This window comes from Seriola lalandi, unplaced genomic scaffold (genome assembly GCF_002814215.2).
Source record: "Seriola lalandi dorsalis isolate HSWRI2012SDOR001 ecotype SW California unplaced genomic scaffold, Sedor1 jcf7180002052126, whole genome shotgun sequence".
NCBI lineage: Eukaryota > Metazoa > Chordata > Actinopteri > Carangiformes > Carangidae > Seriola > Seriola lalandi.
This window is the reverse complement of record NW_019522679.1, coordinates 442,213-466,229: the sequence shown is the minus strand read 5'-3', so window position 1 is coordinate 466,229 and position 24,017 is coordinate 442,213. Positions and strand designations below refer to the sequence as shown.

General features: G+C 39.4%; 1 protein-coding gene across 5 annotated transcripts in view; it reads left to right on the top strand.

Moving 5' to 3' along the window:
• The first annotated feature begins 1,486 nt into the window (after positions 1–1,486).
• Positions 1,487–24,017, top strand: part of ralgapa2 (Ral GTPase activating protein catalytic subunit alpha 2) — an 89,620-nt gene continuing 67,089 nt past the window's right edge. For 3 of the 5 annotated variants that reach the window (XM_087172225.1, XM_087172223.1, XM_087172224.1), the window contains exons 1-3: positions 1,490–1,778; positions 17,796–17,906; positions 18,271–18,320. In XM_087172225.1, the coding sequence (XP_087028351.1) occupies positions 1,673–1,778; positions 17,796–17,906; positions 18,271–18,320 (267 nt within the window). In that variant the 5' untranslated portion in view covers positions 1,490–1,672. Of the gene's footprint in view, positions 1,779–17,795; positions 17,907–18,270; positions 18,321–24,017 lie in introns of all 5 variants that reach the window. The other 2 variants (XM_023399892.2, XM_087172222.1) reach the window with 2 other exon arrangements.

The window sequence follows — 24,017 nt, the reverse complement described above, 5'->3', positions numbered from 1 at the left end:
TTTCTCTTTGTCACCACCGCAGGGTGTAAATATAAAAAAATACAGGTCTCTTTAATCAGGAAGTTAGCTTCCCAGGTTCATTCATAAATGACAATTAATAAGTATACGCACAATATTTTTAATACAGTCTTTGACTACAATGTGACAGGGTTTCTGAGCTGGAGTTAACTACAGTAAGGTATGGTAAAGGCACAGGCATTGGTGTGCATTTATATCACATGAGAAACAACATTGTTGCCTCAGCTAGAACTCACATGCTTTTTTATGGCAGACACTTTTACCCCATTTACACGTCTCAAACAGGAAAAGCACAGGTGTAATCAATAATATTAACAACTATTCTATGAAAGTGTCCCAGTAAGCTGTGTCAGAGAGCCTGCATGTACAGTACAATAAATACCAAAGACCTTGTACTCCTAAATGGAATGCAGCCATCGTTAATGTTATGAATTACACCTGTGCTTGTAATGTTATGAAAAATGTCTACAGTGAAAGTGGTCTTTTTATGGCCAGCTTCCTGTAATGGCAAAACAAATAAAGGTGAACACATTGTCATAGTAATGTAATAACTTATAAAACATAACATTGCTGCACTCTACACATTGGAACATATTATTGAACGGTCTTAAAACATGCATTTAATTTGATTATGTGAAGCTACAGTATGTCAGGATTTGCACTCCATGAAGGTTCACTTTATATATATTTATTATTTGATAAAAATTAACCCATGCACTAGGTGTGAGTGGCTTTGTGTATAACTTTTCTCAAAGCCCTTGGAGAAGTTGAAAAAACAGTAAAAAAAAAAAAAAGAAAAAGAAAAGAGTAGTGAATTGACAGATAATGAATTGGCAGCCACTTTGTTCTTTGTTTGTCATTTATAAGCAAAAATGCCGAAAATCTGTGGTTCCAGCCACTCAAATTTGAATATTTGCTTGTTTTCTAATTATATTGTATTAAATCAAAAATATTTGAGAAAATAATTAGCAGATTCATCATTGATGAAAATAATCGTTAGTTATTATTCCAAACATATATTGTTTTCGCTGAAATATAGGAACAAATGCTGCAGCAAAAAGATGCATTCCCTTCTCCTGTATTGTGGTGTTTAACTGTTTTAAACACCAGAGGGCGCTTGGGGGTTATTACAGCAACCAGACCCCAACCTCCGTTTATCAAACCTCTCGTATCAAAGAAAGTGGAATGTATAAATCCGTTTTAGACGGAAGCTGGGTGCCCGTATCCAATCTGAAGTTTATTGGGTTTAAACATTACAGCGCACTGAAGGTACTCTTTCTCCAAAAGCATGAGAGTTTGAGGCGAAACCCGTCTCGGCACAATGCAGTAGCTTGGTCTTAAACCAGGAAATAGAAGTAAAGTGTATTGAAAGGTGAAATAATTTCTGCAAACGCACGGAAAAAGACCCATGGAAGTGCAAGGTTTGAACGGTTATAAACAAGGAGGCATATTCATATAATTTGACCACTCCTCTCTGTCAAGCTGCGCTTCCGTGTTTACACACCCACAAAAAAACAGGACACTAGCGCCCGTCGGATGAATGTTTACCGAGCAAGCATAGAGTGGTGGTGAGGAAAGTGACAGTCACACTGGAGGCTTCGTGCATGGTGAAACACAGGTGATTTCAGCTTCCACGGTTGCAATTTACAGCGGAATGTTCACTCGAAGGGGGCATGGAGACGTCAAGAAATCTACACAGAAAGTTCTGGACCCAAAGAAGGATGTGCTGACCCGGCTCAAACACCTCCGGGCACTGTTAGGTGAGTGAAATGTCACCGGGCTTTTGATGGTGCATCGCCGAGGCTTAGCTAGTCGAGCTAGCTAACTGGCATCAAGCGACAGCTAACGTCAAACGAGCCGTCTGGTTAGCTGGCTGGCTGTCACCGCGGTGACCATTGCAAGCTAGCTGACAGGCAGCATAAATTCACACTATGGCAAAATAAGCTGCTTGCCACTCACCGCCTGTGTTCATTGATTTTTTTTGACGTACAAATAGCAGACAAGTGACACTGTCATAAGGCATGGATGCTAGCTAATGGGAGCTAGCTCTGCTTGCGGCTAACTAGCCAGCGAATGCTAACTGATGCTGCAGAACAACCTTTGTTGTCATTTAGTCCTGTGTCATCCTGACTGCTTTAAAAACGTAGTCCTTGCAGCTCTGTAGCTCAACACTGAGCAGCACAAACATAAGTCACCGTTTATATACTAAAGGCTGAGGTGAGGATAGGGCTTACCACCAGCTGGTTGACTGGTTTAGGTGCCATCAAGTTAGTCTACACAAGGAATATTTGATTTTAAAGTTATGAAAAATAAATGTTAATCTACCACTCTGGTGGATTTCTTTGTGTCTTTCATTGGTCAAGGAAGTACAGTATTTATGACAGTCATAGAACTGTTGTCTAGCTGGTGTTCTAACCCTGTCTTCCTTCACAATGACAACAAAAAGAGACATGGATTTAATCTGTAGTAACCTGACATCTGCTGCACATTTGAGTTTTGTATTGTGCATAATGGAACATATTTCCAATCCTCTTTTGAGGTTCTGTTTATTGATCAGCTATCATAGGGCTCTAAAGTTTTGTCCCTGTGGGTCTAAATGACAATTCCACTTTGCAAAACATTGAAGTAGAGAGCACATGACATGCTTTTTAAATACTTAATGTCCATTTTGTTCTTCCTGAACCAAAGTAGACATACATTATGAACAAAAACAATCGAAACAACACAAAAGTATTGGGTTCTCAATAGCAAAACTTCTGTTATATTTTAGACGTGCATATATACATTTTTTATGGCTTCCCATCAGAGTAGACTCACTCTGTTAAAACCAAGATGACCTTCATAGTATTGAGGACTGTAATATACAGTATCTAACACTTCTGCAGTACATCACAGATAAAACGGGGTCAGTGGGTACTGTGGGAACGTGTGGAGAAGAAGAAAGTAGTGAAGAGGGAATTGTGGGTTAGGTTGGAAAACTGCTATAGATTCATTATAAGTACAACATATAATATGATGTGCTTTCTCTCCAGGATTTCAGTCAAAGTAGGGCACTTGTGCTCAGGTATTGCTCTGTACAATGTAGTTTATGTCTTGTAAGGATGAACATGTAGTAGTGCAGGTTAATATGTTATCTAACCCCTTCAACATAAAGTAATTCTTACCCAGTTATGCTCAATTTTAACTCCAGAATAGTTGCAAAGCAGAATCAATAGGTGTTGTAGTGTATATATTTATATATATATATTTTTTTTAAATAAACTGAATCTGAAAACTTTGAAGGGACAGAAACGCTCCTCTAGTTAGGGTACGTAATATTAATGAAATTCATATTGTAGTAGTGAGCTTGATCTCTGTTGATATTTACCATAATATTCACAATTAATTACAATTATGGTATTTAAAAAAAAAACAAAAAACATGCATCTATTTATCTGAAATCTTTAAGATGTCATACTGTGACTGAATTTGATAACATTTAACTTATATTCATCAAAAAATGAAAACTGAACAACAGTAAATAACAAGGTATACAGTGAAGGTATATCTGCAGTAAATCAGGCAGTGGAAAAGAAGAATCTCTCTGACAAAAGGACCATTCGAGATGTTTATGGTTGCATCCATTTGTTTGACTGATGCACGCCAGCTTGCAACCTTTTCATAGTGGTATGTTTGCTGTTGTATTGATTTCTTGTACAGCACCACAACTGTGACAACCAGTATCAGCTTTATAGTGTTTAGAAGCTTGTGCAAAACTGCTGTAAGTTAATATGGTTAGATCTTTCTGTTATCATTGCACACCTTCAATGTCAAGATTAGTACAACCAAAGTGGAGGTCAACACAGAACTCTGCACGTCCTCTTGTGTTTTTCTTTCCCTCATGTGCAGTTAAAGATAAGGTTAGTCTGTTTGTCTAGCAGCTGATAGTAGGGCCAACATGTTGATGTCCCCCAACGCCCCAGATTTTACCATGCTTTCTGCTAAGGAAGGATTTCCTCCTGGTGCTGCTGGTTCCTGTGTGGACAGGAAGCAGTGATGAAGGATGGGGTGCTGAGGGGGACAGGACAGGGACTTGGGAATATAGTTGGCCTCCTTTCATTGCTCACAGTGTTCTTTCTTTTCGTAATATTAGCAGAAGGATTTACCCTGGATGAAAAGTTCGGCTGCCGGGCTTAATCCCCTCATGATGATTGTAAAATGTCAACAGTCCCAACATCAAACCTGACTGTAATAGCCATGACGGAAGGGAATTTTCTAAATTACTAGATGGTGAACCGTTTAACTTGCATTTCAGATTTTTTAAAATAGTTAATACCATGAAGGCAGTGATGATGTTAAGAATTAATTAATTGAAATGTCTCAGATTTTAAGATTTTTTGTCTATATAAAAGTTGGACAAGTGAGAGTTATTGGCAGCCGGTTAACCTTATCTTAGACCTCTCCAAGTGCATCGTATATTATACGCTACAAGAATTTTGATTTGAATATTACATAAGTTGTGTCTCATTGTCTCTGTGGCTTTATACTACTAGGACCAGAAATTTGTTAAGCAAGCTTGTTGAATCGAGTCATAGTATCAGCTGTATTGTAGTTGAAAGGACAATCTGTGGTCTGGGCTATTTTCAGAGTGGCCCTGTATTGGTTTTCTGCTCACTGAGCAGATCTGTGGGATAGAGTGTGAAAGCTGCTGCATGTTAATTTGCTGGTCATGCCTGGCTGGATCTGGCTGAGGTTGTTAATTACAGGAGCCCAGCAAACCACCTGATCACTCACTGCTTCTTTCAGTGGAGGCACGAACGGCTATTTCTCTGACTGTTTCATGCTAAGTGTCATGCTCATGCTCACTCTCAACTCACTCTGCATTCACTGTTGCATGCCAGTACCCTAATATGTTCAAAATATAAGCCTGAAGGTGATGGTTAAAACGCTAGCAATAATCTGTCACTGCTTTGACTGTACATTGGAGTTTGTCTGGGGGAATACCTATTGAATCCCGATGGATATATTTCTCTCTTCACTTGCTCCCTCCACAGGCAGGTCAGAGTGCCAGGTCAGCTGTAGACCAGTTAGTGCCACAGGAGATGGTAGAGAATCACTGTCTAGCTCAAATATGCTTTGCTGTCATGAGGACTGGATCGCGGTCCCACTGGTTAAAGGACAAATGACCTAATCAGCTATTAGAAAAAGCTAAGTAGATGTTTTATGTTGCATTTGGCTCTCTCCCACTGCTGTGAACAAGCTCAACTTAACCTGTCGGTGAACTGTATGGGAACAGCAGTGAACATGTGCAAGTGTTGTTAGCAATAACAGTCAGGTATATTTGTTTGTGGGTGTAGGTGTGTGAGTTTGCAGCCAAAGGTAATGCTTTTTTAAGTAAGCTCTGCACTCATCTTTGGAAGAAGTGAAATGTAGTGTCATTACATCTTACTTTTCTCCCTGTACGGGCTTTAAGTGTTGCTGGGGTCAGGGTCAACCAAAAGTGCTGCTGGTATAAGAGGAAATCACAAGGTGAAGCACCAGAGGAAACAATGAGCACAGCACTGGAAGGGCTCTCAAGAAGGTCCTCTGTTTGGCTGAAGTAAAGGCTGAGATCACTCGACTTCTGATTCTCCTCTTTTGTAAAATACTCAGGTTAGACTTGTGAATAACTTCAGCCTCTTATCATCTTTTATCCCACACCATGTAGGCATGATATCAAAACTTAAAGGATTTTATCTAAGTGTAGTTTAATATAACTACCACAGTGAATAGTTATAAATGGGTTCTAAGAACTTTTTAGAAATTTGAGGCTTTTTTTTAATTTCCTTACTTTTCCTTATATTGTTGTGATAAGAACAGAAGTCCACAATTGTCCGTGCTCAAGTAGTTTACCAGTTTGGCAGTATTCTGTTTCACAATGATACAGTAAAAATGAAGTGACTTGCTGTGGTGGTGATTGTTCAGTGTGATTCACTTACCTTATTAAATTAACCACCCAGTCACAGGATGATTTGAAGCACACCATAAGACGAGTGTGGTTAAAATTTTGTTTTGGAAAAAGGCAAAACACTGATCCTATAAATCACAGTGGCTTAATTAAGCTTTTTTGATGCTGATTAGCACAAATAGACTTTTTTGTTTCAAGGTAAAAATAAATGTGTACAGGCTGATTTAACCTATCCCATTGGACAAAATATAAGACAACCCTGATTAAAAGATAAACATAGCATTTGAGAGACTTCCTTGCGTAAGTAGAGGGCAAAAAAAGTGACACTGTTAATAGTTATTTGAGTGAGATTGCCTGCTGTTGAGGTTCAGCAACACTAGACAGCCATTATCAGGTCTTAGTCTGGTGTCGCCCATTATGATACAGCTTCTGTCATTATGGTACTGGCAATTAGCATGTTAGCATGAGATCTGCAGAGATGTATTCGAATTATGGAGTAATGGAAGATTGCATGATATTAGTTTGGATAGCAAATACATAGACAGAACTATGAAGTACTAAATTCAGATTGTCCTTTGTTGATGTTGAAGTTTAATTTACTTCCCCTGACCAAATTCAACCCCCAGTCCCAAACCATATGCGCCAGTGCAACCATCTGTGGTAAGCCAGTAAAATGGTACTGCCAATATCAGTCAAGCTCTACTTGAGATAAGAAATTTGGGTTTGCCTGCTTAAAATTAGTTTGAAGGAAAAAAAAAAAGTAACTGAACACAACACATAACATGCAGAGAAAGTGTTGTTAAAAAGAGAGCCAAACGTCTGTTACCCCTTTACCTAGCCTTTATTTGTTCACTATCCAAAACTACAGCTCATATGAGGTTTTACAGTGTGCAAATGACAAATGCTTGGGACATATTATTGTTGAATGCTAACAAAATAATTCCACCAAGTTTTTATTTTGGTTAAAGTGGGATTTAACAGAGTTTAGATGTTTGTATGCTGTAGTGTACATTTTTGGCTCTTTTTCTCAGGTTTGAATTGTTCTTCACAATCAGATTAATGAAACTGTTTACTGAACTGATTAGGCATAAAAGGGGGAAATTAACTCTCTTATTTACTTCAGTTTCTCTCCACTCCTGTTCCTGCTTTTAATGAATGTGGCTGCCTCTAAACTAGTGGCAGTGTCAAGATAAGCACTTAGCTGTATAAAGAAGTCCTGTGCTGCTGTGCCTGGGTCATTAGCATTGCAAACCATGCCATGATAAAAACAGCACGGCTAGCTATTGCACATTATAATTATTGCTGGTGCTGGGTCACCACACCTCATAATGTCTGATGGGCTCTTACTGGTTTTGTGTGGATGCCACAGTGCGCTCATATGACGATAATGGTTATTTATTTATTATGGTGGCAGGTCTTGCAAGTTAACAATTTTAACAATAGGGACTTCATTATGGGTTAGGGTTATGGGTTACTTTGGCATTTTTTTTTTAGAGCTTCAGAAGGCCAGATTAATTATTTATTATCAGTCTCCATATACCATCAAAGAGCAGACTCTGTAATGGTCTTGGGCCTTTAAAACAGATGAGAGATGAAATATGTAATTTACTTCTATAACAAGTGTGCATGACATAAATCTATTTCAGTGTCTCGTGTCTTTTCTCATTTGTACTTGAAATTTAAAAAATGTGATTAACTATTTTTAGACTTGCAACCAGTACTATACATTTTTACCTGCTAATTTCTTTTCTTATTAACTAACTACTATTTCTAAAAAGGAGTTTCAAGCTGACTGATTATAGATTTGTTTTTATTAGGCTACATGTTGTAACACATGACTTGTTTATATAAACATGTAGTTAACCTCTAGGACGTATTGTATTTCTAATCAGAAAGCTTTGGCAATGTTCTTGGCCTTGCTTTTCTGTTTTCAGTGGTATTACTGTGGTATTCCCATCATGTGTCTCTAGGCTTCCTGAAAACCCAAATTTCAAATATGATATAAATCACATGGTGCTGAATGAAAGGCTTTTTTCTTTTAGCTGCTGACCTGCTGGAGAGCTAGAAATAGGAAAACACCAGTGCTCTGTTTTCTGTGGTGGATAATATCTGTGGGATTTTAAACAGCACATGAAAAACCAGTTTGTCTAGTTACACTGTGTACCTGTCCTGTGTTTATAGCTGAACCTAGCCCAAGACTTCTTGTTTACTGGAGCAGCATATGTTAACAAGATTTGATCTCAAAGTGGATTTACATTTTATGTTGCCTTTCTGAGTGCCTAAGCTCTCACTAATCTGCGATGGATTTCCAGCTTTAAAGCAAAAAGAAAATAAACACTTAACTTTGGCTTAGTGTTAGCAGATTTCTACCCAGAGTTGTTAAGAGCAGACTGTAAGTTGCTAACCGTATTGACTGGTACTGGGTGATGAAGTGATGTAGAAAAGTGAATTTCCCAAAAAATGTATACATACACTTAATTGTTTTTCGTTTTTTAAGGTAGGGCCTTTGTCTTTCTTAAACGTATTCTCTTCTGTGAGATGAGTAGTGTTGCTTTTTGTCATGTAAAAGACGTGAGAGCCAATGTTAAAGTTTAATGACCATCACAACCAATAACAGGAACTGCTATAACATTTTTTTAATATAAAGTGAGTGAAAACAAGGACAAATGAAAAGGTTGACAACAATTTCGTGTTTTAAAGTGACTAATAGTAATATTAGTAAAACATTAGAAAAAATGACTTTTCTTGTTTTCCTGTGAAACTCTCTGTCCCTAATAAATGTCACAAATAAAAATAATAAAATGCTTTAGGCCTGGGTTTCTGTTGACTACAGCTTGTTTGCATTACTGATATGACTTTTATTTTAGATTTAAACATAAAAATTATTTGTAGATAGCGTTCCTTACCATTAATTGTGGCATTTTAAACCTTTGCTGGAAAAAATATGGAACAAGGGAGATACTGCTATACTTGCTTTACTATGTAAATTTAAACCAAATTGTTTTGCATTTATCTTTAATTTGATGTTCTCTTCCTGCCCTCCATTTGAAGAATGACCATGTTCAGTAGGAATCACTTTACAGGGAAACTAATGTAACCGCTGTGTTGTACCTGAAGAAGAGGAGTGAAAGTTGCCAGTTTAGCGGCTCTTTAGTGCCAGGCTGCCGAGATAGGCTACTCTCTCATGTGTGAGGTTGGACGGGGATAAGGTCAGACTACCATGACTGTTTCACACTGATCTATGTAGACTTATAGGCCCCAATCTGTTGCACAGCTAGACACTGAATCATTGAATTCATTATGATGCCACTGTTTGGCACAGTGGCATCATAATGAAATTATACGTATCAAAAGAGTTGTGATTGCAGGAAAGGCCCTTTTTCATGATAATTATGTTTCTTGGATTTGTTTTAATGCAGCTTCAGTTCGTATTAATCCTTTAATAATAACATTAATCATAATTAATTACAATTCTCATAATAATATGATGACATTGCTGTTGTATTTATGGTGAGCATCCTATCATTTCAGAGGCGTTACAAGCCTGTTGACATTTTAAACAAGATTTAGTTATTACAGACAGGCATACCTTATATGAATTGTAGCTCTTGGTATGTTTCTGTCAACTCAGAGAGAGCAGCAAGCTTTTCTCCATTACTTTAGTCAAGCAGTGTGTTAATCATTCTCTGTGACTACATTGCTCTGAGAGGATGATACATGGCATGACCAAGCCAGTTATTAATATTTTCTCCTGACTCGCTATGGAGGCTCAAAATTGCCCAGCCCACTGTCCACAATAGTACTATTTCTGCAAAATGAAAGCTTTATATGATAAACCAACCCACAGAAGATGAGTCTCTTGTCGATACAGATAGAGAAAAGAGGAAGAGAAAAAAGACTGACACAGCTTTGAGAACATTCAACCAGCAGCTGTGTGTTATCAAGGCCTCCAAAGAGGCTCGTACAGCCTGCTACCTATTATAACTGTAAATTGCATCATGTGACAGACCTACTCAGCTGGTTGCAACAGATTTATGATTAACCTCCTTTCACTCTGGTCAAATATCAACCTCCTCACTCAACCATGGGTCACAAAGTGCTGACTGCAGCTGATCTGGTTTACTGTTTCTCCACATCATTCTTCTTTTATCTTCTCTGTGGCCACTGGTTTTTAAAATGTAACAACAGACAACACATAACATACAATGTACATACATTTAAAGTGGCAATAGACAACGTTTTTTGGCTTAAGTTAATATTATGAAGTAAATGTTGGTTGTTGCTATTGCCATTACATTGTTGCACAATGTAATGGCAATAGCATAATGACACATCAGCATTTAGATTGGTTCCCTATGAGCCTTGCTTTCACTATACAATTCTTTCTGCCACTGGGCGCAACATTCCATGTAAAAAAAGCTCTCAAGTTCACCTGCCACTGCACAACCAAAACAAAAAGAGTATAGTGCTTTTGTTTTGCCCAGTAGCTACTGGTGCCTTTCTCCAGGTAGTGAAAATTGGAGGATGGTGGAATAATCACACTAACTGTGGAAACTCTACCTGGCAAAAGAGAAAGAGGCCCGTTGTTGGAGGAGGCACAGAAAGCGAAAATGGAGAGTTATAGAAACTGAGGTAAAACGAGTGTGAACTTTAGATGGGCATTCACTTGATGGAGAGAGCCATGGTCAGACTGGGACAGAAATTCAACTCTGTATCTGCTGGGACCAACGTTATGAATTTTTTACTGTCCACTGGCACAGTGATGCAGCAGCCCATCAGGGCCAATTTGACTATGGAGAGAGCTCTGGGACATGATAAGGTTCAAAACCAACATTCAGTTGGCATTATTTCCACTAGAGTAAGAAACAAAGCAGCCAGGCTGATAGCCGTAGCCATGTTGCTAACACTAGCAACACTAGCTAACACTGCTAGCAACCAAAAACAAACGATTCATTTGATAAATAAAAACAAATAACATATTTCCTGGCAGCGAGCTTTCTAAAATGAGTAATGTTGAAACGTACTATATTTCTCTTTATGTCAGTGGCGCCAACATTAACAACACTTGAAAACACTAGGGGGGAAAGTTTATTTTTTAATGCCACTTTAAAAACAAACTTGGCGTTGTGTCTGATTTTTTTTTTTTTCTTAGTTGAGGCACCACTTGAAATAGATAATTAAAGACTATTCATTTAGTCTGTAGGTTTTGAAAGGGTGCAATTAAAAAAAAATTTTTTTTTTGCAATTTTAAACCAAACAAAGTTTTGAACTTCTGTGTAAATATTAAAAACTGTAATCAATTAATGTCACTGTGGACGCAGTCAAAGTACTGTGTCCGGTCTGTGAGGGTTTGCGGGGTCTCTGCCATGCATACCCTGAGATCATTGCCGAAAAAAATCCCAAAAGATAACACCTCTCTAATCTTTCGAAATGTCAAATTGTTCAATCTCTACAGTCTCTTTGATTTTCTCATGCTCCTTCTTTGTTTGTAGACAACCATTTAGAGGGGAAGCACCATCTATGGTGCATCCATCAGCTTCCAATTTAGCTACCATCCCTGTGTCTCTTCTACTATGTGTCGGGGCCCTCCAGGCATCCCTTTGCTGGGGCTCTTAAAGAGTCGTCTGTGTCTGATCCGAGCAAACTGCCAAAGAAACATCAGTCTTTTCTCTCCTTTCTGGCAAGAAAATAGTGCACCTGCAGTATTAGCTAGCCCATGGCTAATGCAAATGAGTGTATGTGTGATCAAAGGCCTGATTAGACTGCTTTTTTAGTATAACATTGCATATTAATGATTCTGCTTCATGTGGTAAAATGGCATACATTGTAAATTGCCTAGAGGGTCAAACTATGGTTTGATGTAACCTTTGAACATTAAATGTGAGCTCTTATTATTGCCTGCGTTGTGTGCTGATCAAGTTTGAACAAGGAGCTTTGGGTAGAGTAGCCTGACGTTTGGTCTTGATTGTGTAAATATACCATTCAGCGGCTTCAGCTGACTAGATGACCTTCACCTATTTACGCTAACAAGCCCAGTCTGCACACTGCTGTGCGCACTCTTTCAGTGCTTGCTGGGCAAACCCAGTTTAACGTCAGGTCATTTGAATAGCAAGCAACATAAAAAGACACTAATTGTTCAACTGAAGCTTAGAATTATGGTTCTTTAACGAGGAGATGGGTGGTATCCTTTTTTCCACTGTGTACCTTTATGTGAAGTTGTTATGCACAAATGGTATTCCACTGTGTTATATAATACTGTGTGGTGATTCAGCAGGTCAATCTACTCTTTCACCCTTGGCCTTAGGACTCAGTGAGACACAGGGAAACCCTCAATGACGCAACAACATCGGAAATATCAGAATTCCATGTTTATCCAGCCAGAGGTTGGAAAATATCAGCATAATCTATGCACTGACATCTTGGTAGTATATTTTTCCTTAGAGATTTTGGGAAAAATTACAGCAAGCTGATAATATATGCCTCCATAGAACATTTTGAGAAGATGCTGTGTTTTTCTGCCTTCCAAAATATTACATTATAGCCTTCAGCTCTGACTGCGCATTATTATTTTCCAGCCAGTCCTCTGACATGGGGGTGGAACATCTGCCCTTCCCTGACAGTTAACAGGAAACATATCACAATGGAGAACAGTGTCGTCCAACCCAAACCTGCCATGGCTGTTTGGTCTGTTAATTCCACTATAGAAGATTGCAGGTCTCTGCATCATAAAGTTATCACTCTCACCAGTATCTAGGCCATGGTTCATTCAGTTTTTAGTAATTTAACAATAAGGCTGACTTAATGATCCCCTTGCAGAGTAGTTCACTGTCATTTAGGCAGTTTATGGGCTCTAGCTAAGCATTTAACTTCATTCAGTAGGAAGTAGAATTACTAGGGTAGTATTTGGAGCAACAATTGACCCCTGGTTTGTTATTTTACTGAACTTGGCTGGGGTTTCTCTTTTCCTTTTTATTAGTTCAGCACTCTTCTACAAGAAGTGCTATTATGTGTGAATCAGATGACTGACTGTTGGCATTAACTTTGCTTCTTCAAACAGCCAAGCTATCAGCTCATTCAGCTACAGTCACCACTTTTAAGACACAAGGTTTTCTCCCACCATAACAGCCCTGTGTGATCCCAGCTCTCTATAGCTGCTGTTAATCCAACACTGTTTTCCTGTTTTTGAGATGGGAGTCTTGCAGATGGAGGGTAGTCGGTTGAAGGACACAGTTATTTTGTTGGGCTCAGAGGATACAGTGTCATCCCCTGCATTCCCAGGACTTGGAGAACCTGCTCTGTCTGTTTCTGTCCACATGCTGTTACCTGAGAAGTTAGTGAAGCCATTGAGTGAAGGGTCTTGCTGGATATCAGTGCTCACAATGCTGACAACCATCGTTCAATTTCATCCTTTCAGCCAAACATTTACTTTTTACAACAAGACTAGGGCAGAACCTAGTATATGGCTGGACCCATGTTGTAGGCTATTTGCATTCTGCCAAGTTTTAGCCAGTTTCAGCCCTTCTTTGGTTTGCTTCTCTCCTGCTCTCTGTGATCACATATACAGTATTTTGAGACAGTCGAATTCCCAATAAAGCTGTTCTCATTTACATATTTTTCTGTGTCTGTTGTCAGACATCGGAACAAGTATGAAATAGTGACTGAAAAAGAGCCAATTAACACTACATACTAACCAGCAGTCACTTGCAGGCCAGTCCCAAGCTGTTGCTCTGTTGCTCTGCTGCTACAATCCTGATTTTATAAACACAACGTTGTCTGACAAAATCAACATACACAAAAGTTAAGTGCAACGGCTGTGCTGTGATTTCAGCTACATTTACTTGTAAAATGATCACTCAGAAAGTTAGAAGCTCATTCGCAGTCAGCATAGAGAGGTGTGTCTACGCAGGGAAAGCCTGACTGGCTCAAAGGACAATGCAAGCAACTAACTTCCTTGGAAAGTCGCCAAGATTTGTCCATAAAGTTGCTGGATTTGTCGCTAGGGGCTTCTTTTTTTTTTCTTTTTTTTTTACGACAAGTGAGTAGGTTGGAAACACTGCTTGTTTGCGCTAAATCATTTTGAAAGGGCAACGACCAATGAGGAAAATCCAACACTTGGCCGGGCGTCAGTGGTGTAACCTTAGAACTCAGTCACGTGACATTGGCTGACCAGTGGTGTAACTCCATCACTCACTCAGCTCTGTCAGTCAGTCAGTCAGTCAGGCAGGCAGTCAAAGACATTTGCGTTTATAGGGCTGACCCCGCTCCTGCGGTCCAGCTGAAAAGTAAGACCGAAACCAGAGAGCATGAAAAAAGAGGCAAACTTCTACTCAGCCTGTAGATCATTAATGGAGTGATATGTCAGTAGTAACCGACAATTCATAGAGAATTTTCATTCATTAGTGGCTTCTGAGGTTTGCTATATGAAGCCTGGACAGTAGGTCTGTTACTAATTTGAATCACAGAGCTAGACTGTCTTTGTCTGAACTTCACTACTGGGAGATTGATCAATGTCTTGTCAGCATTTTCTGACATGGTTAGCATCCACCCGAGACTCTTGCTCAATGTCAGTAGTCCTGTGATCTTTTCGTTTTTAAAAATGTTCTTTTCTCCCCTTAAGACCTCTCCCACCATCTGTCATGCTTCAGTGGCTGATATGAGCAGATGCAGAGCCGTGAGTCTGAAGGCTGGAGAGCACAGGATGACAAGCTGTGATGCCTCTTTGACATGCAGCATGACATATGAAATTGACCCAGCACCCATCAACTTCTCACACACCCAACAATATGCAAATTAGAGTTGCATAATTGTTATAGACTTCCTCTTTGTCCTTTCTCTCTCACTCTCATGTACGCTGGTACAGTATTGGCACTGATCAGACCTGTGTGCTATCAAGAAATGCTCTTTTGTGATTGTTTAATTAGACATCTTCAAATCTTGAATGATATTAGGTGCTACATTATGTTTTTAAAGTGACAGACTTAAGTAATGGCCTAATTATAGAAGACAGACCAAAGCTATTCTTGCTTGTTGTGTAAGGGATTTTGTTGAATGTGAAAGCCTTAAGCAAGTCAGCTGTAATTTGTCTTAAACCTGTTTTATCTAAACAGCAGCCCACTCTCTGATATGCATTATAAATATGCACATGCATTCTCAAAAACAACCCTGGCACCCTCAAGATTCAGTTTAACTAAGGATCTTCTCATCCTGTCCTTACCTCCCCTGTTTTCCTGAGCTTTTAGGAGACCCTCCCAACAGAATAAGCAGTGGCAAAAACTTAAACACGTGATGGTACAAGACTGGAGCACCTTCAAACGCGAGTCCTTAGGCATAAAAGCAAATAAAAAAAACAAAAATAAAATCTATTTGTACACTTAAAGTGACATTTTTTAAGTGATAATTTTTTTTAGCCACATTTTCCAGTAAAGTACTAGTTTTTGTCTTTAAGAGGTGTTTGTCTGGGTATAAGCTCTAGTCCATTCTCCACACTTGACTGCACTCCTCTTCGAATATAAAGGCCCATGGGATTTTCAGACAGGAGTGTTGTTTTCGTACAGCAGAGCAGTTTATTACTCTAGCTACCTAGGTTAGCCGATGCTGCCAGCTCAGAGATGAACCCAAAGAAACCAAAGCTAACAGCACTGGGTGGGAATCAAATCAAATTATGTAGTTATTCTAAAAAGCACATTTAATTCAACCAGAGTTGACTGAAGTGCTGTAGAATAAAATACAAAGAAGAACTGACTATCCTCAGTGTTTCTTTAAAGATAAATGGATAGATAAAATATTAGCCACAATTGTAGTTTTACTTAACCACAGACATGCTGACTTTGCCTGCATCCACTGCCTCTGGTGTTGGCTGTTGCTGCTCATGCCAGAGGGGAGAATTACTGAATGCACTTTTCACTGGCCGTGAGACTGTAAGCCATTGCATGGACAATCATTACTCTTACCATTAAAGTTTTCCTTAAAGTCCACAGTGTGTGTGTGAGGGTGTGTGTGAGGGTGTGCGCTCATGTGCGTCAGTGCTTGTGCTTAAATGTGAATTTAGCAGATGTGATTAGCTTCATGCCAGGAGCAAGGAGCATTTAATGAAGTGTTGCTTTCTTTGAGAGGTTGAGTTCAAGCATTGGATGTTTTCTTTGTGTGCAAAACACACAGAGTGGAGAAAATATAGCTGAAAAATGGAGAGAACTACAGATTCCTACATTTTTCAACAAGGAACTAGTCTCTGGCTACTTTTCTGTGCCCATTAAGGCAGAACTGCATCCATCTGCTCGTAACATTGTAGACCTCTGAACTGTGAAAGAGCCCATCATCCTCCGTGGATCCCTGGATGATTCCTTGCTGGTGTTTCTTACGTCAAGGCTGAAGACTAAAATCAGTCATACCTTTGCCTTGATACTCCCATCACGCATCTTCGTTATCTTTGCTTTAATCTCAGGGCAAGGAAACTCATCTGAGTCTTTTACTCACACTACATAATTCCAGCACTCTGCATGAGCTGGAGTGCTTCTGGGCGTCTTCCAGTTTGCCATGTGGTAGAGGGAGAATCGCAGCAGAAGGTGAACCTTAATTGCTGTTATTGTGCCAGGACTCCTCCTGGCCTACATTTGATTATTCAGTCCAGACCTATCTCATCACCACGGTTGTATAAGTGAGGCAAATGATGGAGGTTCCTTGCATGAATTTGAGATTTTTGTGACAGCCTGTTTGTGACTGTATACATGTACCACCTATTTCCCTCATTAACCACAATATTATAGTCCTCGATCCAGACTCCTCCCTCTTCATATCCATAAAACCAAGTGAGATTATCCCTAAACTCAGAGTGCACTTTGATTCATGATTTGGCTTTTGCTAAAAGTGCAGACAACCCTGGGAATGAAACATCCTCTAGTCAACAGCATTCAAGATATTTTTGAGCAGTGTATAGGTCAGCAGCAGAGAGAGGAATATCCTCAGTACACGAGTTGAACATAAGGTCACTGGCGCATTGATGTGAGTTAGTGTCCAAAGATGCGTCTCTTTGTACATGAAGTCTTCACTCTTCTCTCTCCACCTCAATTTCAATCTTTTATACTGTGTTGCATCATCAGCAGAAGAGGGATGTTTTAGAAATATCTGCACCACCACAAAGATTGGGAAATCATCAGATCGGGTGGCAAAGTTGTTTTCAACACCATTATAAAGCCTGTCATCATTCCACTAGTGATTACAGGTGGGTGAAGTTACACAGGGGACAGAAGTGAAGCAAATTGGCTTGATGTAAAACAGATGTAGTCTGCAAAATGGGGAAGAAGTAGAAAGTCATTTGCGCAACAGTGATTTTAACATTGTCACTGTTGAATTAAAGAGACAGCAAATAGTACCTGTGGCAAAATTAAAGAAAGACACTCTCAAGATATTCAGAAGCAATCAGGTATCTCAAAACAGTAGTGGCAGTTTTGTTCTATATTCTGTACACTGACAAACCTTGACACATGGACACAGAAGATTCACAATACTGATAAAATCAAATATTAGCCTTTATGAGTTTAACATGACAGTCATTCCTTAGTGGCTGTTGGTGACAGCAGATTGCTGAAAAGAAAAATCAACATTATGATCAAACTACTAGGATCATTAATTTGTTCTTTAAATAAGTTTGGTGTATCATTACCTTTTAATAATATTCATATCATTAGCCATTGTAACTGGGAAAACACAAAGGCAAGCTAAACCACAATATTATGATTAACAAAAACCCTGACAAAATCTCTTTCCATTTCATAATAACTTATTGGCCAGATTCAGGTTAAAGGTGGATCTTGTATGCAAGGTGTCATTGACGGTGTTTCTTCTTTTTCCACAGATATCATTGACAAGAGTGAACTGAAGGCATTCTTCGAGAGCAACTGTTCTCAGATTTATTTTATCTTCTATGAAAATTTCATTACACTGGAAAGCAACTTAAAACAAAAAGGTGAGTACAGACCTTCTTTTTTTTTTTTTTTTTTTAACTGTACACTGATTAGTTGACCACCTTGCTTGTGGTTCAATAATTAACCCTCTCTCTGCTCTTGATGGTGTATGTTACGGCAAGGGTGTATTTCCTTCTGCCCCAAGTGTAATGTGCTTAAGCCCATAGAAAAGCAATTTCTGGTCCAGTATAACCAGTATAACACTGTCATGGGTAGAGGATTTGTTCCCACTGGGAGTATGCTTTCATGGTAACATAAGTTCCTGTGAATGAGTGGTCCATATTATTGTTACATTATTGATGAAGCTAATGCAGTGTGGCTCCAGGTTATGTGTTTAAAAATCTAAGTATTCTCCATGTGTTTCAGGGAACAAATCTCAAAGGGAGGAGCTGGACTCCATCCTCTTTATTTTTGAAGTAAGTCATTTGTCTTTATGTCTGCTGATGTCTCCATCTCTGATTTCCACTGATAGCTGCCACAGCCTCAACCTGTTTACTGCTGAACTCTGGGGTGCAACCACAGTTTCCATGGTGCCATGTTGCATACTCTAATTACTTCCTGAATTTGCCTCAAATAGCCTGGAAATCAATTGGAGGTTCTGCAGGTGAAAGAATCATCAAATAATTTTCCAGCCTTCTGCGGGTTGAGGGAGAAATTTCAGTTCATTTATTGTATTTAAAACCTATGTGTGTATGCAGATGAGAGGAGGCATGTCTTGTGTCTGTGTGTTGGCTCTATAGCCCCTCCCTCTGTTTTTTTGTTAACGCTCTTATGTTGCACATGCAGGTTAAAGTCCCCTACCTGGTTTTCCCACCTGACTGCAAAGGCAGCTCCTGTTTCCAACACAAACATTCAGCTCTCCAGTTACATTTGCACAGGGCAGGGCTGTAAGGATGGCAGCAAATCAAAAAAAAGACGGGGGGGCAGTCTGTTTGTCCCTCTTTGTACAGTATGTCTTGTCCTAGTTTTTCTGATCACCTGGGAGCAGTGTGAGGGAGTGTTCCTTGCATTATGTCCAACATAGAGTAAGTCATTCCAGCTAAAACGGAGGATTCTTAACTTTGGATTCAGGCCCACTCCCCAGTTCATGAGTTTCTTACAGTAGCATCATGCCTGACACAGTTGTCTGTCTTTTGCTATAGATTCCTAACTGCCAGTCAAGAATGTCCAATGCATCTTGGGCTCTAATGTCATATTATCAACTTAGATCTTTTTCGTCCTGTCTGGTTGACGCAGTATGTACACAGTAGCACATTTTAGAGCCTGTATTATATGCAGTTTGTTTGATTGTTTGCTGATAGTCATTTAGGATTGGCATTCTTTTGTAGAATTTAGAGTTTATGTTTCTAGGGCCTTCTTAGCCTGCTGTTTGGAAGCTAAATTAGTCTCTAATCAAGATAAAGAAAATCATTAAGATATTTGCTCCCCATCTATTAAAAGAAAAACTAAATCACTAGATTTCGCTCCAGTTTTCTCCACTCCTCACAAAGATAGCCTCCCTGCCTGTCCACATTCAGTCATCTGACCTGTAACTAAAGCCTGGATTCATGCCTGCTACATATTTATGGAGTCATCTTTTCAAAAAGAACTAATATTGAAAGCAGCTTAACCCTCATTTGTCCCCTTTTAGCCCCTGCCTGTGACAACGTGTGCTTTTACCCATGCACTGAGAAGATAAGCTTGCTTTGAGTGGTGTGTACAGGACAGATACAGGGTTGCTTTGATCCCGAGCTCTGCTACACTGTGCGGACTTTCTCTTTTATGCCATATTAGATTAGGCATTTTGGACCGTATGTGGTCATGAATATGATATCAATTGATACCTTTGTGCTCACAAACATGCACTACTAATATGTATCATGTTATCCCGGTGAATTTTGCACCGTTATCATTTTCCTTTCTCCAGTAAATACAGAAATTTGAGGCGTTTTATCATAAACCTAACTTTTCCTGGCAGGATAAAGCTTTTCGTAAATGTGTATGATTTGCTTTAGTCACAGAAGTCAACCGACCAGAACATAAGCCGTAGCAGCCTTTGTCCAAGCAGCCTCAGAGCGGTGTATAGAGTAGCTATGAATGGACAGCTGCTGGGACAACAGCCTTTTTGTAGCTCTGTGCTTTGCGACACACTTTAATGCTGTATGACAGGTTAAGAAGAACAAAGCTCAACATCGCTGCCCTTCTTATTCTGTTGAAGAATTTCCCGGGAAAGCCACAGTTATGTCTTCATCTCTCTAGGCAGATGGGAATATGGTCTCCTGCACTCTCCATCACCTCAGTCCCTCCTTGCATTGAAATCTGGCTGACATATACAGTACACGTGTGCGTTGTGTGTGTTGTTTGCTTTGAGCTGGCTACGTGGGGATTACTTCACTGTCATGATGAGGTATGTGACCCCTTTTTCCGTGGCTTGCTGTAGGGGAGTATGATCCCCCATGCCGAGCCTGTTTGAGTAATGGATATCTAGAGGGGGTAATCTTTTGTCCCTCCCCCTAAACTCTGCTGGAACACCCCACCCCTACTGCCACCAGCAGCCATCACCATTCCCTTCCAGGATTTCTTTGTGTCTGCTGCCACAGAGGCATCCATGGTAGTTAGTGATGCTGCAGCAGGACTGACAGATGAGAGACCTGATCTCTGTGAGAAGGCAACAACATTGTTAAAAAATGCTGGACTGCTTGAGGCCTGTGTGTAGGTTTTTAACATGTAAAACCAGAGCTGAGCAACAGATTTATTCAGTACCTACATAATGTAAAAGTATTAACCTATTGATTTTTTTCTTCTTTAAATTGGAACTCATTGATCCAAATGCAAGAATACTGCATTGCTTCAGTATTCACCCCTTTTACTGTGTAGCATCTAAATCATCACTGGTCTTGAGTATTGGTTTTAGAAGTCGCATAAAATGTTCAGGGGAGACCTGTGTGTAATCAAGGTGTGACAAGTGATTGTAAGTTAAATACACTTGTATATGGAACCAGGTGATAGTCAATTGCCTGGCAACAACTAACTCAAGACAAAGGAAGATTTAAACAAATTCAGCAGCAAGGCCTGTGAAAAATAATGTGAGAACTTTGCATGGTGCTGGAAACCACACAGACTATAATAAGATCAGTCTTATAAAATGAAAATAATATTGTACTACTGTAAATCTGAGTGTCAGTGTGAGCATGAGGTCTTTGGTAAAGCTGAAGTAGCTACAGGTTTAATGGCTGAGGTGAGGAATGCTGTGCATACAGCAGCCAGTGCCTGGGTACCACACCAATGGATAAAGGTTGTACAATATGGTCTGATGAGGCCTAAATCAAGGCTTTTTAGGCATCTTACTAAATGCTGTGTTTGATGTAAACCAAACACAACAGCCCCACTATAAAGCACCATAGTGGGAAAACAAAAAACACTCCATTCTCATCAGCAAAGTGGTGGCAGCATCATGATGTGGCGATGCTTCACTGCAACAGACTTTCACAGACTTTTTGTGAAAGTAAAGGGTTAAATTCTGGGAGAAAAAACATCTTTTCTAGTTTTGTCTGATCTATTTTGCAGCAAGACGATGACCACAAACCTAAAGCCCAGGCTGAAAACAAAAACCTTTATGTCCTGAAATGGCAAAGTCTAATCTAGGTCTCAGTCTAATTGAGAACTTAGGTCAGCATTGCTGTTTGCTCATGGTTTCCATTTAACTTAATAGATCTTGAGTGATTTTGCAAAGAGGACTGGTGAAAAAGTGCAGTGTCCAGATTTACAACGCTGATATAGACCTATTGATGATTCATTCAGGTTTGTAATGGTTTGGGTTTCCGTGTTTGCAAAAAGAGTTTTCGAGCATCAATACTTTGCAGGTGTGTAATATCGTGTCCGTGTCAGTTGGATAATGTTTGTCTTCCTTTGGCAGCCATTTCTATATTGTATAGGAGTCAGGATGCATTCTTTCTAATTGTCTTTATGTCACCATTTGATGCTATGCATCCAAACCATGAGTAAATTAAAGCACATAGTAAGAAAGCTACAGAAAATCTGCTGTTTATCAGCATGTAGGTGTAGTTCCAGGAATGAAACTGGATAAGATAACTTTCTGTTTTAGAATACTGTTATTGCTCTCATGAGACAAGATTTAGCTCTGGGGTAAGGATACTCAATTCTCAGGCCTCAGGGGTCTACAGTTTGTCCAGTTTGTTTACTCCTGTATGACTATAGATGACCTCTTACTGTCTGAAAGCAGTTCGATCCTGATGCCACTGAGGTTGTGGGACAGGTTATGGGACAGGTCTGGGACCAATGAGACTCAGAGGGAGGTCTGTTTATGTCCACTTTCACTCCAGGATATGACCTCACCATGACCTGTCCTGCCGTCTGTCATCCGGACCTGACTCAGCATTCTGAATTCCCCTTGCCATCCTCTGTGTGACCCCGCCCCCCCTGCCCCAAATCTAGATTTGAGACTTGACTTACTGATTTGCCATATATGGTAAATGTGCCTATTAAATCTAGTGCGCCTTAGTTTTGATGAATAACTGTGTATCTATCCCACCCCACGGGTAATAAATATTTGGTTGTCTTTTAGAAAGCTGCAGAAAATCAGACGCTTTTGACGGATTTATGTGTATTTACCCAAGATGGTCACTTGAGATTAAACCTAAGGAGATCCATGGCAAAACCACCAGAAACCAAAACTGAATCAACATACGGGAAAAAGGAGGACAAAAAAGCATGATATTTCTGTTTATATTATATCCCAACAGTTGCATTTGCTCATTTAAGTCAGAAACATTTAAAAAAGACCAGAATAAGGAGGAATGTGGTGTATTATAGTCCACCTGCCACAGCTCATGACAAACAGAGGATTGATTGTGGCTGGTGTTCATTTAAATGCCACACACAAATGCACCATTTAAGCAGTGCGTGTGTAAATGGTCAGAAATGAGAAAGAAGGTAATTAATAACACAGTGTCACTCTGTATCATAAACAGCCATCAACAATCCTGTCTTCTTGTGCCTGGCGTAATGGCATCATATTCATTCCTCTTGATGCACATCAACTGAAACTCTCCTCTACATGTTGGCTAACATGTGTCTGAGAAATTAACCTAGGGCCATTTAGCTAAGTGATTTCTTTTTCTCCCTCACTCCTCTTTAGTCCAAGTTATGACTGACAGTTCACCAGCAGGGGATTATTGGTTAATGCATAAATGCAAATTTACTAAGTGTAGCATGGGTTTACGCATGGAACAAGCTGAGTAAATGAATCTTAATGTCTCAAATTATGTTTTAACCTGTTCTTTAGCCTTCAAACCTGAACTGCTGGAGTGCTGCCGTATATTTTACAGATAACTATTTTTGTCACAAGCAAGAACAATGATTTATGAACATTTTACAGATGCATATTTTGTAGTGTGTGGCTTTGTTGACATGTAATTTAGCATGGTTAATTTGTCCAAAACTATTCATGCCCAAACATGAAAATAATTTGGTCCTAGAGGAAGCCTCCTGCAGCTTGGCTTTCACTAAGGGCAAAGAGGAACCTGAACCTGATGTCTGAGCTAACATTGAGAAGCCTGGGAAGGACTTTGATTGCGCTCTGCTGCTGCCACCCACTGGCTACAGAGGAGAATGAAAAAGAAAACATCTCTTACTATTAAAAATATTTCTAAAATAAAACTCAAAAAGTGCTTTAGGCTTTAAACAGTATTGTATTTTGAGGTTACTGTACATGACATATGCTTTACTAGCCTACATTTACCAAGGCCATTACCCACAAGTAATGAGGGCAAGCTGAGGACATTTGGTTAGCATGTAAATAAGCAGTCTGGTTTGGTCTCCACTGTTTGGACTTACCTTAGAAAGCATTTTAAACAAAGCCGGTGTGTAACTTATGTTTTTTTCACAGTGCATGAGGCCAACAAGTGACTGTACAGTCAGAGACTCATTTTCTTCGTAGGCTGAAGTATGCTCTGCTGTAATGGAAAGATAATACTTTTAATTAACAGTTATTTCGCTTTACTTACTTCACTATTTCTGTCTCTATGATCTTCGTTTTGTTATGTAATTGACACTTTAGTTGTTTTCTGATCTGGCATGTACATTGTGTTAATAGGTCAATGTTTTATGTCTCC